Source organism: Accipiter gentilis, chromosome 11 (genome assembly GCF_929443795.1).
Source record: "Accipiter gentilis chromosome 11, bAccGen1.1, whole genome shotgun sequence".
Lineage (NCBI taxonomy): Eukaryota > Metazoa > Chordata > Aves > Accipitriformes > Accipitridae > Astur > Astur gentilis.
Window position 1 is genome coordinate 23,040,832 of NC_064890.1, and position 20,213 is coordinate 23,061,044.

Sequence of the window (20,213 nt, forward strand, 5' to 3'; positions counted from 1 at the left end):
ACCAATTAACCTGTTAACTATGACCACAGCTAATCCTACAGTGACATGAGGATAACTGCCTTTAGCACGGATAGTTTCCTTGTTGCCTATCCAAAAAGGGGCCTTAATGGACATCTGGGTGAGTTCATGTACATGAATGGAGTATTGCAGCACAGAGCCAAAAAAAAGACACTGCAATATTATTTTCTTGTTGTTTATGGTTTTTTTTTTTTCCAATGCACATTCTATTCCCTCTGATTCTAGCTAGTAATAAGAGCGCTTTTAAAAAACACATAGCAGTCAAGGAAAGAAAGGTTTAAAGTGTAAAGCACACTAATTTAATTGCAAGGGGATGGCAGGAAGGAAGAAAGTGAAATCGTTCATTGAAATTGATGGAAATATTTCTGTCGGACTCAAAAGCCCTGAAGTTCTTAAAAGGGACAACAATTAGGGAATCATCCTTTGGAGCAGCTATTCTAGCTGAAGGCTTTCCAATATTGCTGATTGACTAGAATACCATGTTAATTAATATAGTGACCTATTGTCTCAGCAATTTTATTGCTCTTGTTCATTCATTTTCCTCTTCGTTTTAAAGCATTCAGCAAAGCTGAAGGAGAAAGCATCTTGTGGTTTCCAGCTTTGGGGTATTTGTACTTCCTCCCTAATGTCCCTTTCCTTGGCTATCGTTGGTCCCATGAATTTTAGACTGTCTGCACTTTGTGCTGTTGACATTACAGCTTCACAGTATGGATCCAGAATGTGTTTTGACTTCAGTGTTTCATTTTACTGTCAGCCAAGGTGGATGCAGTTTAGGAACTGGATTACTCCGTAGACATGCATTCTACTTCCCCAGTGTTTGTGCTTGGTGGAGCAGAGAGGAAACCTTCAACCCAACAGGCAGCAGGAGTCTGTAGCCCCTACTAGGAATGTCAGCAAGAGAAAGGCAACTTCTTTCAGAAACAGATATGAAGTTCCATGGGAAAGGTGGTAAGAGGGAGGGCTGCTAACCTTGATTGATCCTCTCACAGTTCAAAATGCAGTTTGAAATTAAGCCCATTTGGGAATAGTTCTTGATTCAAACATTTGCTTCTGGTTTGTGTCCAGAACCTGGAAGGACTCGGTTTTCCAAAGAAAACAAGCTGGTACAAGAAAAGAATATCCTGTCCCAGAAATGCCAGAAAAACAAGACTGGGAGAAGCTTCCAGCGAGGCCAAAATCTTTGAGAAACCCTGAGCTTCTTAAATTAATTTCAAACTCTAACCTGAAATTGCTGTTTAATTCAATCCTGCTTTTTAGCTGCTGTCAAGATGAAATAATCTATTTCTCTTTAGAAGGAAAACGTGGATCTTTTTTTTAGTAGAGATTATTTCAACATGACCCAACAGCAAGCATAATTCAGATAACGAGGTGACATTTCATGGTAATCATTTAGGCCAATATTTGCGCTCAGATGCCTAATTTAAGCATTGCAATGAGTAGCTCAACATGTAGAAATGCTGAGCCTTCACACCTCCCGCTGCCTTCCCTAGGATGATGCCGCTACATTTAGACAGAACAATTAGCTAGCTCCTTGAATCAAGCTTAAGGTTTTCCCACGATAAACAGGGCAAAATGCTATTTCTTTCCTGTGAACTTGCCAAATTACCCCTTTGTAGAATGCTGATTGCTGTAAATAAATTTTGCAGCTCTGAAAACAGTTTTTTAATGTGCATACTTGGCACATACAGCCATTGTGCGAAATACTATGTACACTGTTAGTCACTATAAAATATTCTTACCTCCATATCAATGGTCACTCACATTAACGGCTATAAGTAACCCCAATCTCAACAGTTTCTATTTCCCAGTTGCTAATTCTGTGCTTCCTTTAGACTAAAACTATGCATTTCCTTTAATAACCTCAGCTCCCTGTTTTATTTTATTTACATCTTTCACATATAATAGCAAAATATCTGCTGTATGTCAATGTCAGTAATCAAGACTACTAAGATCTACTACTTATTTGTTCCCAGAAGACAGTTTTGGCAAGCTAGCACCATTGCTCTAGCCCATCTTCTGACTGCTCAAGAGGACCCAGAGGAGTCTAAATAACTGTCATACCTGTGAATTCCTTCTTGCACCGGTCTCTGACACTTTCCTCCAGGCCTTCAAGTTGTGATTTAATTTTTTCATACTCTCGTTCTGCTTGTTGGCTCTTGCGTCTTTATGGAATAGAGGTAAGATTTTTAAAAAGTTACAAACTTCAAAAGTAAATAATTTGCAACAGCTCTGTGTGGGAAGCCAAAGACTGGAAGACATTTCCGTGGTGTTTATTTCTTTTTAAATACTGGCAGCAGAAAGAGAATAGAGGAGGAGAACAGCAACAGTGGACCAAGTCTTCATTCCATGTAAATCAACCTGGCACCATTGTGGGCCTGCTGCTTCAAAGCACACTTGGGCCAGTGATTTAAAATCCAATAAGCAGTAGCTACAAATGCTTTCAATCACATATTAAGTACAGAAACTCAGTTTGTATGTACTGAACAAAGATTGCTTGCAACATGTCCTGCACTGGCTCTGAGCCACCCGGGAGCGTGTCTGGGACTGAACTGCGAAGGTTGCAGGAGTTCCACAACATCATCAGTGCTGTACAGCACATACTTCAGCATTGCTTCAGCTATATTGATATCCACCATAAGAGTGAAATCCACCCCCTCCTGAGGGACAGTATGAGGCCTTCAGTAATAACCTTAAAATTGGGCTAAGCAGGTCTTAAGTGAAATACAGACATTGTTCTGGCCCTTTGTGAAGCATGAATTTCACCATTAACCATGAAATTTGTGTGTGGGTAACACTTATCTCAGCTGGAAAGGCCAAAATGACCCCTTAGCCAAATCCATCCAGCTCAGACTTCCAGTGCTGACTGAGGCAGCATAAACGCTGATGGATATATATACAGAATAAGCTATCTCCTTCACAAGAGGCACTTTAGCTGCCATTTCAAGAATGTATGCATGCAACTCAGTTTGCAATTGTGCGGTTGGCAAGTCTGGGACCAATTGTTGTGTTTATGTATAAAGGACGGACTGGGCTGACTGATACCAAGGAATTTGGTGTGCGTGAGAGGAATAAATTGGTGCTCATACATATTTCCAGCTGTTACTGCCTTTCTTAACTCTGCAGCTCATAAAAAAGATGAAGATAATTTCTGTAAGCTGAGCTGAAAACGATCAGGTAGTACCTTGAAAGCTTTAGGACAGCAAAACCACCTAATTAAAGGAACTCACCTGTAACAGATGATAGAAATGACGATGATTGCTATCATAGGAATAAGTACCAGTGGTAAAATAAGATTCAGTGGGATGTCACTCACACGTGTATCATATTCCACCCTTCCGAGGATCCATTCCCGGAGTCCAAATTTCACCTAATTAGATAAGCAGAGATATTAATCTCAAAAAGTGCAAATGGATAGTGGTTCATTTCTCAGTTGCGCTCTAAATTCTTAGTAATTCTCACTAAGTGAATTTCTAGCTCAAACTGCCAAACAAACATTTCTGAATATTTTATACTGAATTTAGGTCACTAGCACTTTATTCCATGAAGTAATTTTATTTTGCTTAGCAGAGGAAGAAAAATCCCCAGCCTGTCTAGCTACAATTTTACATTGCTATGTAACGAAGGTAGAAGGCATTTGCCAGCTTGGGACTGCTCTTTAAGTGTGATGTCTTCTAGACAGCAGGCAGAAGCTGGAAGAAGAAAGAACTGCAAGGAGTTTCTTCACGGTACTACAACAACTTTGGAGAACAAATTACTTCAATTAAGAAGCACTATATCAGTGTGACACATGATATTAAATTCTATTGAAAAGGTAACCTACAATGAATTCAGGAAGGTTATTGATGGTATCTCTCTTCTGCCGTTTCTTTGGTTGAGGCTGTACTTCTGGCGGCTCACAATATAAGTCTGTTTCAGTTAGTGTTTTTATGTTGCAAGGCTCGTCACCCACAAATGCCTGGGCCTCGTCTATCGTCATGGCTTTGTTCAGGTTACTGCCCTAGACAGAAAATACAAGGCTCAGTCATCAACACAAAGTCTTGGGAGACAAGAAGTCCTCAATTGCAACTTTCAATTTGGGTCATTTTTAGCAGCAGATGTGATTTGGACTGCAGTGTGCAGAAGAGCAGAGTGGTTGGGAATTATGCAATTCCTCTCCTTTCCTTCCTGGTGCAAGAAGACATGTCCCCTCCAATCCTTGGGAGCTCTATGGCAGAGGGCATTTCCAAATGCCAGGCTCAGCAGGAGGCGGTATCCCCGGGAAACCCAAAGTATGGCTAAAAAGATAGCAACTGCCTCTGAGAATGGGAGGGGGGAGGAAAGGGGAGCTGACAATGTTAATCATCTAGCAGAGGTAAGGGACTCTACCAAGCATTTTGGGTATGGTACCAAACAGCTGTTAAGGGTTCAAGAAAGGAAGGAAAAATTCCATACGTGCTTCAAGGACAAAATGAGCAACCACCATCTCCTGACAAGTTTACCTTTGCATTAATAAGTTTGTTGACTTGTTTTTTGATGCCATCTGTGAAGTTCTCAAAGGTTGGGTCTGCAACATAGGCAAAGGAGTGGCTCTCATTTTTTACAACCAAATGATAATGATCCATTAGAATAATAGTGGTAATGTTATAGTTTTCTGGGTCTTCCAGTATTGGTGGGGAAGAAAAAACCACCGTGGATTCATTGAGTCTTGTAACAAGCTTTCCATCAAACTGTAAGAAACAAGACAAGAAGAACATGCACATTTTATAGTTTGACTTATTCCTGTACATAACTGTTCATAGCTTTAGACTGTAGAAATAAAACCACTGGATTTATATTCTCTCCATATAGCAGAAATAACATAGTATGAGGTATTTTCTGGAAGGAAAAAAAAAAAAAAACCAACAAATTTTTTGATGGGAATAAATTGTTGATTCATTATGTTCTACCAGCTGCCTGCAGAAAAATTTTAGGCTACAGATCAGTTTCTGTTGACTCCAAATTCTGTGGCTCTGGACCACACTTGGCTGATATAATTAAATTGCTCTAAGATTAAGAGGTTAACATGGCAGCTTTAATCCAGATCATCTTCTGTACCATTAAGTATCTCACGTAGAATCTTTTCTACTGACACTGTAAAATACCTCGCTGAAATTCAATAGAGTTACTGAGTGAAATTTGAGAATAAAATTTACCAATTGTCAATCAACTACTCAAGGTAACAACTCAGTTAACCTGTCCTCCATCCCCAATTACACAAATGTTTTTATCCTAGAAACTCCTTCAGTCATTCAGTAGCATTGACCACAGCCAACAACATTAATAGGAATCCTCAACACTTCTTCTATCACCACCTTGGTTTCTCACTTTGAGAAATGCAATTTGATAGCTTCTCCCCCACATTCTGATATTGCCATGTAAGTGGAAGCAAAACAAAGATTAGAAAAGTTTCTAGTCTTAACCAAGAATGTATGCTGTATGTAATGCCGACTTAAGCTAATGTGCTGAGAAGATGCTGAGCGTATATAAGAAGGAGGGCAAGAAATGTTGATAAAAAATGTTAAGAATACTAAAGAGACTTTAAGATTGTCCTGGGATTTAAGGTTATCAAGATAATTACATCTTGCAGTTTATGAACTAAGAAATGTAGGCGGTTTTCCTCTTAAAATACTTTAAGGACAGGGTTTTGATGGACCCAAATCCAGCTGGCTTTGTCATAGTTGAATCATGCATATAATACAAAACATGCACATTACCAACTCTATATGCATCACAAGACAGTCTTAAATTGAATAACCAGCTTTAGAAAAAGTCTTATAATGGAAGATCACTTTTAAGTCCTCAATCATTGCATTGAATCGTGATCTTCATTAGAAGAGTGGGAAATTGAGACTATTGGTAATGTCAGTTCTTCTTAACATGAAATGCAAGAGGGGTTTGGTTTTTTTTTAATGTTACTTTTTACAACTTTTTGTGAACATACTATAGGTGGAATATGCCTGAAGCAAGAAAGAAAAGGAGACTCCGTTCCTTGAGTTGTGAGAAAGTAAAAGGCATTAACTGCAAAGCTGAGTACTCAGCATTGTCTGGATTTGGGTCCTGTTTCAGGCAAATCTGTAAAGCTTGCAGGGCGAGAAGGAAAAGATAAAGAAAAAATAAACACTTTCAAATTCTGAAATACATCCACTTTACCACTTGAAGCTTAATTCTTCTATCCTTACTCATATTGAATGAAAATTTTAAAGCAGAAGATTGCAAGGTACAAGTGAATGTAAGTCAAGGTGGTAGAAGTAGGCTCTTCTTCCATGGAAACCCTGAACAGACCCAGAAATCTGTTCAAACCTTATTCCACTTGAAGTCCAGTGGGCAAACTTAAATGCATTTTTTGAACAGGTTATATGTTATGCATCCAGTGTGATGCCTTTGGGGGGAAAGAAAGAAAATTACCCTTTTGAGATTCATTTTCCCTGCTTCTGGACGCTCTGCATATACCACCAACGAGAAACTCTGGATGAGCTCAAAACCGGTTCCAGTTACTGTAATATTTCTCCCTCCACTGAAAGGCAGAATTAAAAAAGAAGTCAAATCATTGGCAAACTACCACACCTATAGACTGCTTTATCCTGCATTGCTACTACTTCCATTGAAAACAGCTATATAATGCCTACATGACAATTAGATATCCTACACAAGGGACTTCTGTTAAAGCTATCGATGACCACAGCATTTAAAAGCAGCAATGTCAACTTCAAACTCATTTTAAACCAGCAGAATAAAAAAAGTACAAATTGCTTTGTCAGTATTTGTGGCTTTTCATTGATGCTTATCTTTGTGTGCTTCACTTCTCCAATGTTTTTATTAAAATCACTTCACCTACCACACGCACAGAGACAAAGATGAGAATGTATTTTCCACAGGTCTGTAGGGACCTGGCTTCTCTACTCCCTTTCATTTGCAACACACTGTTTAAAAAATAATGCATTCGCCTAAGAAGAAGAGTGCATGCAAGTTGCCAGTGGGAATTGAAGTCATCGAAGTAACATGGATTTAGAGGGATAGCAATCCTCAAAGCAATCCATTAATGTAACTTTCAGTTTATATAGAGGAAAAAAAGAAGCCTCTTAAATCCCTGGGGTAGATCACTATTGATCTACCAAAAAACCCCTCCAGGCCCAAAACCCACCCAAACCAAAAATCAAAAGCAAATATTAAAACCAAATCCTATTCTACATAAGTAACTACTCAATATTCAAGGAGGCAGGTACCAATTTCTCCAAGGGAAGTCACAGCCAATTTTATTTTTAATGTCCTATTTGTAAGGTCACGATGTTACACTTCTTTTTACTGAAATAAAAGTGGAAACATCATGATCTCTCTCTGCCAACTGTACCCCACTAAGCAGAAAGATCAGAATATTAGGGAACAACACAAACCAACGTGAATCAAGGTCGCAAGTTTGTCCCCGTATTGGTCACAGAAGGACTTTCAAAACCAGAGGTATGCTACAAGGACTTTTATACAGATTGCCGTATTGTTACAAATGTAAGAGAGGCATACATTCCTTTGGTTTCGCAATTAGTACTAGGTGAGCTTTTTTCCAGAAGGAACAGCTACCAGATGGGGTGTTATTGAGTACCACCACAGAAGAGAGCATACCTTTTAAAAGCATTATTGAACCCCAATCTAGATTTCCTAAAAAGATATTTTTTTTCCTCATGGGACAAAGAGATGACAAGCCATAACCTTCCTCTGTTTGCAACCTACTTATTAAAAGCTGAATAGAAGAACTGTTAGAAACCTTTTCATTAGAAACCTTTTATATAGGTGATCCTTATAGGAAAAGGATTTGTAAGTAACACAAAGATCATATTATCTGACATCATGCTGAAATGCTTCAGATCTCTTTCTTTGAGGCATCTTCATTTAAAAGAAGCTCATTACCTTTTCTGGTTTCAGGATTTACCTTTGAAGTGGGGATTAAAGTTTGGAGGTAAACAGAATACTTTCAAACATCAGCTGCGGTTAAGAAAGATCACAAACCCTACGTATCTAAATGCATGCATGGCTAGAGTACATGAATTTTTATTTCAAACAGTTCTATATGTAACAGGTTTATTACATATTACACATATTTTAAGCCAATTGTAGATGAAGTTATGACAAACATTTCATTACCTGCTGAAGCTATTTACTGGCAGGAACTTGGTGACAGTAGGATTCTCACTGTATGAAAATAGCTGTGGTACACTAATTGCCGTGCCCCCATAGTCCATTGTGACTTGAACATGTTCAACCTTGCTATTAGGTCCTGTAATGCAAACGATCTCATCTCCAAATTCAGTGCTAGATTGGAGAAGAAAAAATGAGGAAACAGCTTCAGTTACTAACATTATTGTGATTTGTATTCTTCACTGTAGTACCCCAGAAGCAACAAAAACAGGGCTCTATTTTTGCTGGGCACTGAGTTATGAGAGGAGACAACACTTTCTTCAGATCACTTAGGGTCTTTAAAAAAGATGTAGGATATGAAAAGTAATAGTGTACAAACACAAGAACAATGTAATGTCAGCACACTTCATGCCATTCTTTTTTGGGAGGGAAGAGAAAGGCAGCAATTCATAAAAGGAAAAAGAAGTGAGAGGAACAAGCCAAGGGGCACTAGAAGATTAAGATTTTATATGGAACCACTGAAGAGATGCTGAGTGAAAGCATGGGTGGGTTTGGGGCAGCCAGTCAAGCAGAGAAAGCTGAAAGTGGAAGAATCTTTGGATATCTGAGTTCTCCCACTTTGGTTGTTTTTACAGCTGCTTCTTCCAGCTGGAGCTCTGAGTGAGTTTCTGTCTGAACATTACGTGCAGAGCTCCATTGCCTGGCATGAGTCACAAAGAGATAGACAATGGATTTGTTTAATTTCTAAAGGCCAGAAAAGGTTGATGCTTTGTTAGGGTACAGCTCTGTATTGTTAATTACTCAGGGTACATACACATTGCAAGGCTGGCTACCGACTGAAACTTGAACGTCCTTCTTGGAACCAGTGGCCAGGTTTGTACCAGTGATGGTAAGTGTGGTTCCACCTGCTTGTGGACCACTTCTAGGTCTTATTTGAGAAGGATGAGGTTTCTGCAAAGAGGAAATAGTCAAACTAATTAAGAAAAGTAAAATAAAATTTACACCAGTATGAATTGGTATAATAGCTAATAGAAGTTTAATATTACTGCCTGAAAAAATATAAAATTAAAATAATGTCAGATGATTCTTCTAAAATAACACAAAATCTTTCATTATTCACGCTGAAGGAAGAAGTAACGGATGATGTGAATGTACTTATATTTTTTCCATACTGTATTTTATGAGGCTTTACGTGAATTTCAATTCCCTACTTATAAAATGTAGTTAGCTGCCATTAAGTTTGTGAGAACTTCCTGTCGGACTTCCTGTTTTCATACTTATTTCAAGATTTCTCTCTTTCTTATGGCTGAGTCTACCTTGGCCTTTCCTTACCCTTTCCTACATTCTGCATCATTTACAGGAGAGAGAGAACAAAGTTTTCAAAACTGGTACCAAACAGAAAGAATATTAAGATTCCCTTTATCTTGTAAGGCTCTTAATTGTGATAAAATCATTATCCTATTCGTGAGCAATGAGCTTGCAAAGAAAGAAAATCAGAAAACGCTAAACTTTTCTTTACGCATCTAGAACCTTGGAGCAGATTTCTTAAAACCAATTGAAACAAGCAGACACGCTTCAAATTGTTACAAAATTTGTTGGATATTTAAATTTCTCTAATAAGTTCCCTCCTTTTGTTTTCAATTCAGTCTTTGTTTCCATGATTGTAGTCTAGGAGCTATGACAAATACTGTACATGAACAGTGAGGGCTTCTCATGAACAGCATGACTTAATTACTTCATCGCTAAGTAGTCCCTGCTCCCAGTTGAGAAAAGCATCCTTATTCAGGACAACACTGAGGCTGCTGAATCAAGGGGATGACCGAAGCCGCGCAAGCCGCGTGAGACGGGTTACCGGCCGGCTCAAGGCGAGCGCTGCCTGCTGATTCCGTGGCCTGGCCATGCCTGCAGACGTGCTGCAGCCCTCGCACTGGGGCGGTAGCTGTTGCGCGTGCGGGCAGCAAGGTGGTCCCACGCAGCCAGCTGCCGTGTGCACTGCGCACACAGGTAGGGAGCCAGGTCCAAGCAGGCGGCAGGGGCATTGCTATGAGGGACGCTGCATTTGCTAAAGCATACCAGATCAAAAGCTTAAGGAGGCTGTGAATAGGTAATGCCTCTTCTGATGTATAACTGTGCTTCTTCATCCATATTCAAACACAAGCTTTCCTTAAGTGAGTCAAATAAGCAATAAGCTCATTTCCCAATCTCATGTATATTTGTAAATGACATCTGCTCTCCTCCCCCTCTTGCATAATCTTGCTAAAATGGTTGACTGATAACAAAGTCCAGGCTTTGGGCTATTCTGTACGGAGCATATGCAAATAAAGGAAGAGCAAAGAAGTCTGAAAACTTCCCTTGCTGATGAGAGTTTCCCTGATCACCATCATCGCACTGCACTGATCTCCCACTCTAAGGAGGAAAAGCCCTGCTCAGAAAAGGAGAGCAACAAGCCCACACCTTACTAGTCGTGCAGCAAAACCTTTCCCCCATGTTGTTTTGCTCGGGCACAGATTGCCATCTCTGCGTCAGCTTACAGCTACAAAACCAAGAGCCCACGAACGGCAGGGAGGAGGGGGACTGATGTACCACAGTTCGGTTCAAAGCTCGGTGAGCCATCGACAGGTTTTTAACAAGCAGCGGGAATTGTAAAAATGCATCCAACGGACCTCATGGTTACTTTACAAATTTGTTTTATTGAAGCACAGATATTATAGAAACATGGAGAACTCAGACTTGCTGTGCTTGTTTTATACTTTCATGTCTAAGCAACTTCTCTCCGAAGGAATGCATCATGCTTCAGCACACTTCACAAATCCACAATGACAACTGTAATTTGCTCTCAAGTCATTGAGCTTTACGAATATGCTTTAACACTAATTGGGTGTCAATTGCTTTTCTTCCCTGAGAGAAATCTGTTTGTAAACCCTTCAATCCTCAAGATGTACATTGCTGCAGCATATGACTGCTCTCATGTGCTAACCTTTGATTTTGTTTTAATTTAATACATCACTTGGGTTACAAGATTTTATGTAGGGAAGTGACTCAAAGTCATTTTAAAGCATTTTGTAAGCAAAAAGGAGCCTTGATTCAATATAACAGTTGACTAAAACTTGCTCACTTAGGTCTATACAACCCTCTCTGTGCATACTCTTCTTTGGATTTAATTGCTTGCTGATTTAAGCTAAATTGAAATATGTCACACCAGGGTAAATAAAAAGATAGAGGGGGTCAGTTTTAAAAAAATCACACATGAAGTTTGCACTAACACAAGTCTAGACATGCGCTTCACAGAAAAGCTTATTTGTGCTTTTTTGTGACACAATTTTGTTGCTAAAATCAAAATCATATATAAAATACAGTCAATAAATTCCTTATAAAAATGTATCAAATACTTTAAGTGTAACCTTACCACATGGACAGAAAATCACACCTTTTATTGACTTCAAATTCAATCTTAATTGCTATACATTATTAAGCATGTTGGACTACTGCATCATGCGCAGTAAATATCCCCAGCAATGATTAGCTGCATAACACACCTGGGATAGCTTTCAGATGAAAGTATCCCCCAAGAAACACTAAAAAATCAGTATGGACAAATTCACGACCCCTGAACCTCAGAAAAACTCTTAAAAACTTGTACTCTTTTCCCTAAATACTACCTCCACTGAAAGCCTAGGCCCTAAGGACAGACTTAGGAAGGAAAGGAGCAAGAAACCACTTAAAGCCAAGTGTTTTATCAGAAACTTAGGAAGGAAAGGAACAAGAAAAGGTTTCTGAAGCATCGCACACCACTATTCTCTGTAACCTCTGCATAAAAAATGAAAGGAAGCTTGCTAAGAACTTCTGCTAGACAGCTGTATTCCTTTCTTCCTTAAAAAATGTGAAATAATTGCCCTGTTAAAGCTCTGCTGGGTTATCTGATGGATAACTTTGGCAGGGCGTCAGCTGGCTCTGTCACTAACAATCAGTAAATACCAAGCGAGCCATGAACTTGAAGCAGAACTATCCAGTACCATTTTCTGTGGGGGACCTTTTAGTGGTGGCCTACGTTTGCCTCCCTAGGAACAGGGATATATAGGTAACCAAATAGCAAAGTTGTCTCTGAATAACGGCAGCAATGGGAAGTGAAACAATCTGTTCTGTTTTCCCCAGAACTTGTTTTTTTCTTAGCGAGAATCTGACTCTGCTGGAAGTTAACACACAGCTACACCGGATGAGAGAACACGCCACCCACACCTCACCCTGTTCACGGCACAGCCGCACCACGGACTCAGCACATCTCGGCTGCATTTCATGCTGAATGGAAAACTGAGGTCAAGAACCACTCTGGGAGTGAAGGCAGGTAGCAGCTACGGAACAGGTGGAGTACTTTAACCCTTCTTTTCTCTTTAATCACTGGTCTTGCAGCAGTTCCTCAAAGGAGTATTTTAAAACAGCTTACTTCAAAGTTGTCCTGGGTTCAGCTGGGATAGAGTTAATTTTTACAGGAACCTGGGAGGTGGGGGCATAGCCGGGGCAGCTGACCTGAACTAGCCAAGGAGCTATTCCATACCATGTGACATCCTGCCCAGTATATAAATGGGGAGCGGGCCGGGGGGTGGGCTCTGTTTTTTTTTCGGTGGGGGAAGTGGCGGAGCGTCGGGTCCCGGGTGGTGAGCAGTTGCACTGTGCATCACTCTTTTGGTATACCTTTTTTTCATTAGTGCCGTTGTTGTTGTTGTAATCTCTTTTGTGTTTGTCCCAGTAAACTGCCTTTATCTCAACCCTCGAGGTTCCAGTTTCTTTTCCTTTTCTCTCCTCCGTCTCCTCCCCATCCCACCGGAGGGGGGCGGAGGAGTGAGCGAGCGGCTGCGTGGTCCTTTGTTACCGGCCGGGCTGAAACCACGACAGTCCTTTTTGGCGCCCAACGTGGGGCAGAAGGGTTGAGATAACGACAGATCTGGCCAGAGCGTGTTGAAACAAATTTGCCAAACGCATTTCTTAGATATATAGATGTTAGTCACAATGTTGTTTCATTTGTTTACATGGTGGCGTTTTGTAAGCTCTTATATGCTCTATGTATTGCCTGTAGTTGCGTATCTCATCTCTGGGAGAGTGATTGGGATTATCATTTTGCTGTACTGGGCAATGTCGACTTATGAAATGATTACATCACTGGTCATGAGGTTAAGCTGGTATCTGTATGAGGCAGTGATATCATTTCCATACTTTGGGCGCCTTCTGTCGGATTTTATTGGTAATTACACCCAATCCATGGGGAAATTAGGGGGGGATACCTCCCCCCGTCCGTTCACCTCCCTCTTCTCCTTCCGACTAATTACAACAGCTTTTGAGAATTTTGAATATCCTTGGGATGCGCAAGCCAGTGTGCTGTTAGTGCTATGCCTCCTGAATATGTTTCAGGTCTTGTTTAGGGCTACAAAAACGCTCTTTAAGAGTACCACTCAGAGATCTCCCCCAAAGCTGGAGACTCATGGGTGGCACGGCATGTGGGAGCATATGGGCAAGTATCTAGAGAACTTCTCACCGCCAGTGACTTGGAAGTTCACTCCCGAACAACTACAGAACCCTTATGAAGTGACAGAATATTTGAAAGAAAAATGCTGTGGCTATTCCAAAGACATACAACTCGCTGCACTGTGCTGGGCTCTGGCCAATATCTACCAAACACTGCTTGATATTATGCAGCACCCTCGGGGGGAAAAAGGGGAAAAGATGGAAAACAGGACAACATGTACCGTGGCTACCCAAACCCTGACAACAGACACCGTGGCTGCCCCTACCCCGACAACAAGCACCGTGGCTGCCCCTACCACGACAACAGGTACCATGACTACCCCTACCCCGGTGACAGACACTGCAGCTGAACCAGAGAACCAGCCTGTGCCAGTATCAGTCGCCCCTGTACAGAAAAAGAAACACACAAAGAAATCAGTTCGCTTAGCGAGAGATGAAGATGAACCAGGGTCATCGCGAGAACAGGAGGTAGAGGCAGAACCTGAAATAATTACCCGATCTCTATCCATGAGTGAGTTGCGTGACATGCGAAAAGATTTTAGCCGCCACCCAGGTGAGCACATTGTTACCTGGCTGCTCCGATGCTGGGATAGCGGGGCTAGTAGTGTGGAATTAGAGGGTAAGGAAGCCAAGCAGCTGGGATCTCTGTCTAGGGAAGGGGGCATCGACAAGGCGATTGGGAGAAAAACACAAGTCCTCAGCCTCTGGAGGCGACTTTTGTTAGGTGTAAAGGAAAGATACCCCTTCAGGGATGAAGTTACATGTCACCAAGGCAAGTGGACCACCATGGAGAGAGGTATTCAGTACCTGAGAGAATTAGCCGTGCTGGAGGTGATTTACAATGATCCAGAAAATGCGCAGTCACCCACAGATCCAGATGAAGTCCAATGCACACAACCCATGTGGCGGAAGTTTCTACGAAGTGCACCACCAACCTATGCCAACTCATTGGCAGTAATGTCCTGGAGAGAAGGCTATGGACAAACGGTGGATGAATTGGCTGTCCAACTCCGGCAATACGAAGGGAGTCTCTCTTCCTCCCTACGGGCCTGTGTCTCAGCTGTGGAGGAGTTGTCCCGAGAGTTCCAGCAATTCAAAGTGGATCTGTCCTCCTCCTCACCTGTACAGGCCCGCATCGCAGTTATTGGGAGTAAGCGTTCCTCTGCCCAAGAGAGAGGAGAGAGAAAGTACACTCGACGGGCTAACCTGTGGTTTTACCTGCGTGACCATGGAGAGGACATGAGGAAGTGGGATGGAAAACCCACTTCAGTCTTGGATGCACGGGTACAGGAGTTGCGAGAAAAAGCAACCAGAAAAGAGAATTCTTGGAAAACTGCTGCTCCAGTTTCCCGTGAGCAGTCCCCCAGACGCAGTAGATGGGCTGATCTCATTTCTGATCCCCTTGAAGGGACTTCCGATTTACGTGTGCAGAAAGTGAGTAACGGATGTTCTAACCAGGATTAGAGGGGCCCTGCCTCCAGCCAGGTGGAGGAGAGGGACAACCGAGTCTACTGGACAGTGTGGATTCGATGGCCTGGCACATCAGACCCACAGGAATATAAGGCTCTAGTGGACACTGGTGCACAATGTACCCTAATGCCATCTAGTTATAAAGGGGCAGAACCCATCTGTATCTCTGGTGTGACAGGGGGATCCCAAGAGCTAACCGTATTGGAAGCTGAAATGAGTCTAACCGGGAATGAGTGGCATAAACACCCCATTGCGACTGGCCCAGAGGCCCCGTGCATCCTTGGTATAGATTATCTCAGGAGGGGGTATTTCAAGGACCCAAAAGGGTACCGTTGGGCCTTTGGTATAGCTGCATTGGAGACGGAGGAGATTGAACAGCTGTCTACCCTGCCGGGTCTCTCCCAAGACCCTTCGGTTGTGGGGTTGCTGAAGGTTGAAGAACAACAGGTGCCAATTGCTACCACGACGGTGCACCGGCGACAATATCGCACCAACCGAGACTCCCTGATCCCAATCCATAAGCTGATTTGCCAACTGGAGAGCCAAGGAGTGATCAGCAAGACTCACTCACCCTTTAATAGTCCCATATGGCCCGTGCAGAAATCCAATGGGGAATGGCGACTAACAGTAGATTATCGTGGGCTGAATGAAGTCACGCCACCGCTAAGCGCTGCTGTGCCAGATATGTTAGAGCTTCAATATGAACTGGAATCAAAGGCAGCTAAGTGGTATGCCACAATTGACATTGCTAATGCATTTTTCTCCATTCCCTTGGCAGCGGAGTGCAGGCCTCAGTTTGCTTTCACTTGGAGGGGCGTCCAGTACATCTGGAATCGACTGCCCCAGGGGTGGAAACACAGCCCCACCATTTGTCATGGACTGATCCAGGCTGCACTAGAAAAAGGTGAAGCTCCAGAGCACCTGCAATATATTGATGACATCATCGTATGGGGCAACACGGCAGAAGAAGTTTTTGAGAAAGGGAAGAAAATAATCCAAATCCTTTTGAAGGCTGGTTTTGCCATAAAAGAAAGTAAGGTCAAGGGACCTGCGCAGGAGATCCAGTTCTTAGGAGTAAAATGGCAAGATGGGCGTCGTCAGATCCCTGTGGACGTCATCAACAAAATAGCAGCTATGTCCTCACCGACTAATAAAAAGGAAACACAGGCTTTCTTAGGTGTTGTGGGTTTTTGGAGAATGCATATTCCAAATTACAGTCAAATTGTAAGCCCTCTCTACCAAGTTACTCGGAAGAAGAACGATTTTAAATGGGGGCCTGAGCAACGACAAGCCTTTGAACAGATTAAGCAGGAGATTGTTCACGCAGTAGCTCTTGGGCCAGTCCGGACAGGACAAGATATTAAAAATATGCTCTACACTGCAGCTGGGGAGAATGGCCCTACCTGGAGCCTTTGGCAGAAAGCACCTGGGGAGACCCGTGGCTGACCTCTGGGGTTTTGGAGTCGGGGATATCGAGGATCCGAGGCTCGCTATACTCCAACTGAAAAAGAGATCTTGGCAGCATATGAAGGAGTTCGAGCCGCCTCAGAAGTGGTTGGTACTGAAACACAGCTCTTCTTAGCACCTCGACTGCCAGTGCTGGGCTGGATGTTCAAAGGGAAAGTTTCCTCTACGCATCACGCGACTGACGCCACGTGGAGTAAGTGGATCGCACTGATCACACAGCGAGCTCGCATAGGAAACCCCGGTCGCCCAGGAATGTTAGAAGTGATTACGGACTGGCCAGAAGGCAAAGATTTTGGAATGTCGCCAGAGAAAGAGGTGACACGGGCCGAAGAAGCCCCGCTGTATAATAAACTGCCAGAAAATGAGAGGCAATATGCCCTGTTCACTGATGGGTCCTGTCGCATTGTGGGAAAACATCGAAGGTGGAAGGCTGCTGTATGGAGTCCTACACGACTAGTCGCAGAAACTGCTGAAGGAGAAGGTGAATCGAGTCAGTTTGCAGAGGTGAAAGCCATCCAGCTAGCGTTAGACATTGCTGAAAGAGAAAAGTGGCCAGTGCTCTATCTCTATACTGACTCGTGGATGGTGGCAAATGCCCTATGGGGGTGGCTACAGCAATGGAAGAAGGGCAACTGGCAGCGCAGAGGTAAACCCATCTGGGCTGCCGCACTGTGGCAAGATATCGCTGTTCGGATAGAGAAGCTAGTGGTAAAAGTACGTCACGTAGATGCTCATGTACCCAAGAGTCGAGCCACTGAAGAACATCAAAACAACCACCAGGCAGATCAGGCCGCCAAGATTGAAGTGTCTCAGGTGGACCTGGACTGGCAACGTAGAGGTGAGCTATTTATGGCTCAGTGGGCCCACGATACCTCAGGCCATCAGGGAAGAGATGCAACATATAGATGGGCTCGAGATCGAGGGGTGGACTTGACCATGGACACTATCTCACAGGTCATCCATGAATGTGAAACATGTGCTGCAATTAAGCAAGCCAAGCGGCAAAAACCCCTGTCGCATGGAGGACGATGGCTGAAATATAAACAGTGGGAGGCCTGGCAGATTGACTATATCACACTCCCACGAACACGCCAAGGCAAGTGCCATGTGCTTACAATGGTGGAAGCAACCACTGGGTGGCTGGAAACATACCCTGTGTCCCATGCCACTGCCCAGAACACTATCCTGGGCCTTGAAGAGAAAATTTTATGGCAACACGGCACCCCAGAAAGAATCGAGTCGGACAACGGGACTCACTTCCGAAACAACCTCGTAGACACCTGGGCCAAAGAACATGGCATTGAGTGGGTGTATCACATCCCTTATCACGCACCAGCCTCCGGAAAAATTGAACGGTACAATGGACTGCTGAAAACTACATTGAGAGCGATGGGGGGTGGAACTTTCAAGCATTGGGATACACATTTAACAAAAGCCACCTGGTTAGTTAATACTAGAGGATCCGCCAATCGGGCTGGCCCCGCCCAACCAAGAGATCCACATACTGTAGAAGGGGATAAAGTCCCTGTAGTGCGCATGAGGAGTATGTTAGGAAAGACAGTCTGGGTTAGTCCTCCCTCAAGCAGAAGCAAACCCATTCAAGGGGTTGTTTTTGCTCAAGGACCTGGGTACACCTGGTGGGTGATGCAGAAGGATGGGGAGGTTCGATGTGTACCTCAGGGAGATTTGATTTTGGGAGAGAATAGCCAGTGAATTGGGCTGTATGATATTTAACTGCTAAATAACCTGCCAATGCATGTCATTGTATCTATAGTGTCTATATGCCATATCAAGGGTATTATTGTGAGAATTATCCAAATGACTACAGGATGGACTTTTGAAACTGAGCCAAGTACAACAGCGATAGAACTTGAACTGGCACCCACCAATTTCCTCAAGATCAACATCTTCGACCTGCAGACCAGGGGCATGAGTTGCACCAAATGTACTAGCCACAAGTTCCAGAGGCAGCGTACAACAACCCAACATCTCACACCATCTCTCTCTTATCCTGAAGAACTGTTACAACAGATAGAGCCCCAAAATTGATGGACACATTAGAGGGATAGCCCATAGGCTAAAGGAACACCGTGTGTGTGTGTGCGAGGTCAGGGGGTGGAGTCCATATACTTATATATAAGACAAGGAAAGTTGTAGTGGTTGATTGGAAAAAAATAAAAAAAGTAAGATCTGGGCATGATGTAGATGGTATAGAATAAGGGGTGGATAATGTCCTGGGTTCAGCTGGGATAGAGTTAATTTTTACAGGAACCTGGGAGGTGGGGGCATAGCCGGGGCAGCTGACCTGAACTAGCCAAGGAGCTATTCCATACCATGTGACATCCTGCCCAGTATATAAATGGGGAGCGGGCCGGGGGGTGGGCTCTGTTTTTTTTTCGGTGGGGGAAGTGGCGGAGCGTCGGGTCCCGGGTGGTGAGCAGTTGCACTGTGCATCACTCTTTTTGTATACCTTTTTTTCATTAGTGCCGTTGTTGTTGTTGTAATCTCTTTTGTGTTTGTCCCAGTAAACTGCCTTTATCTCAACCCTCGAGGTTCCAGTTTCTTTTCCTTTTCTCTCCTCCGTCTCCTCCCCATCCCACCGGAGGGGGGCGGAGGAGTGAGCGAGCGGCTGCGTGGTCCTTTGTTACCGGCCGGGCTGAAACCACGACAAAAGTATTCATATTTAACGTATTTAAAGTAATTTTGCAAATACCAAGAGCTCTCCAGAGACCAAATAATGTGGACGCTCATAAAGATGATCTAATAAGGAGAAGCTGAACTGTGGTCTGTGTGCAGAGGAATGCTTCAGTATGACTGCTAAGACAAAGCATTGTATAGTAAGAGTTTGTTAGTGTAAACTTGTCAGGAAAATGATTTGATTAATTTTAACTTGTTGTTTTCTGTTTCACATTTTCCCCCTTTCCCTTCCTCTGAAGGATGTGCCAGAAAAACTAACTTAAGTTAAATTATCAAGAATTTTCACAATTTTAATAACCATTTTATTCCAAAACCAATGTGCTATGAGCAAGTTTAGTTTTAGTGCTCTTCTAAAATATTTATGGATGGCTTAAAGAGCAAAGCTACACTGGCCCACCTGGTGGTCTTCTTAAGAGTACCAATAAATTAAAAATTAGTTTATCCAAATGCTCAATCAGAAAGCATTTTTCAAAAATACAATTAGGTAGACACAATCAGCTGGAGAATGATATTTTGTTGAATGCAAGATAATTTGTAAAACTACCATCAGTGGTGGTACAAGCTTTCAACAGGAATTGTGTTACCTAAGGAGAAGGTAGCCACTTCCCATGGCTGACATGGCACTCACCAGTGGGACAGAGAGGTTCAGATCCTTGGAAGCTGCCAGGTCTAGTCTTATCTTACAGTCTTATCTTACACAGTCTAGCAGAGCTGCACCTAACCCACAGCTCTATGTTGCTTACCACAGCGCTGCATGAGATTCCTTCTCCTTGCAGAGGAAAATGAAGGGCAAAGGGTAAATCCTTCATGGCAAACCTTGCTTGATGATAATCATGCTGCTTTTACCAGCGTGTAAAATTCGGACTTTAATTTGGATTCAACTCCAAGCAATACTGAAT

At 42.8% G+C, this 20,213-nt stretch overlaps 1 protein-coding gene across 10 annotated transcripts in view; it reads right to left on the bottom strand.

Moving 5' to 3' along the window:
• The window catches only part of PLXNB2 (plexin B2), a 269,974-nt gene that overhangs the window by 24,720 nt on the left and 225,041 nt on the right, over positions 1–20,213 (bottom strand). For all 10 annotated transcript variants that reach the window (XM_049813970.1, XM_049813973.1, XM_049813976.1 and 7 more), the window contains 7 exons: positions 8,978–9,114; positions 8,170–8,337; positions 6,442–6,550; positions 4,497–4,724; positions 3,839–4,015; positions 3,246–3,385; positions 2,080–2,180 (listed from right to left, as the gene is read on the bottom strand). In XM_049813970.1, the coding sequence (XP_049669927.1) occupies positions 2,080–2,180; positions 3,246–3,385; positions 3,839–4,015; positions 4,497–4,724; positions 6,442–6,550; positions 8,170–8,337; positions 8,978–9,114 (1,060 nt within the window). The remainder of the gene's footprint in view (positions 1–2,079; positions 2,181–3,245; positions 3,386–3,838; positions 4,016–4,496; positions 4,725–6,441; positions 6,551–8,169; positions 8,338–8,977; positions 9,115–20,213) is intronic.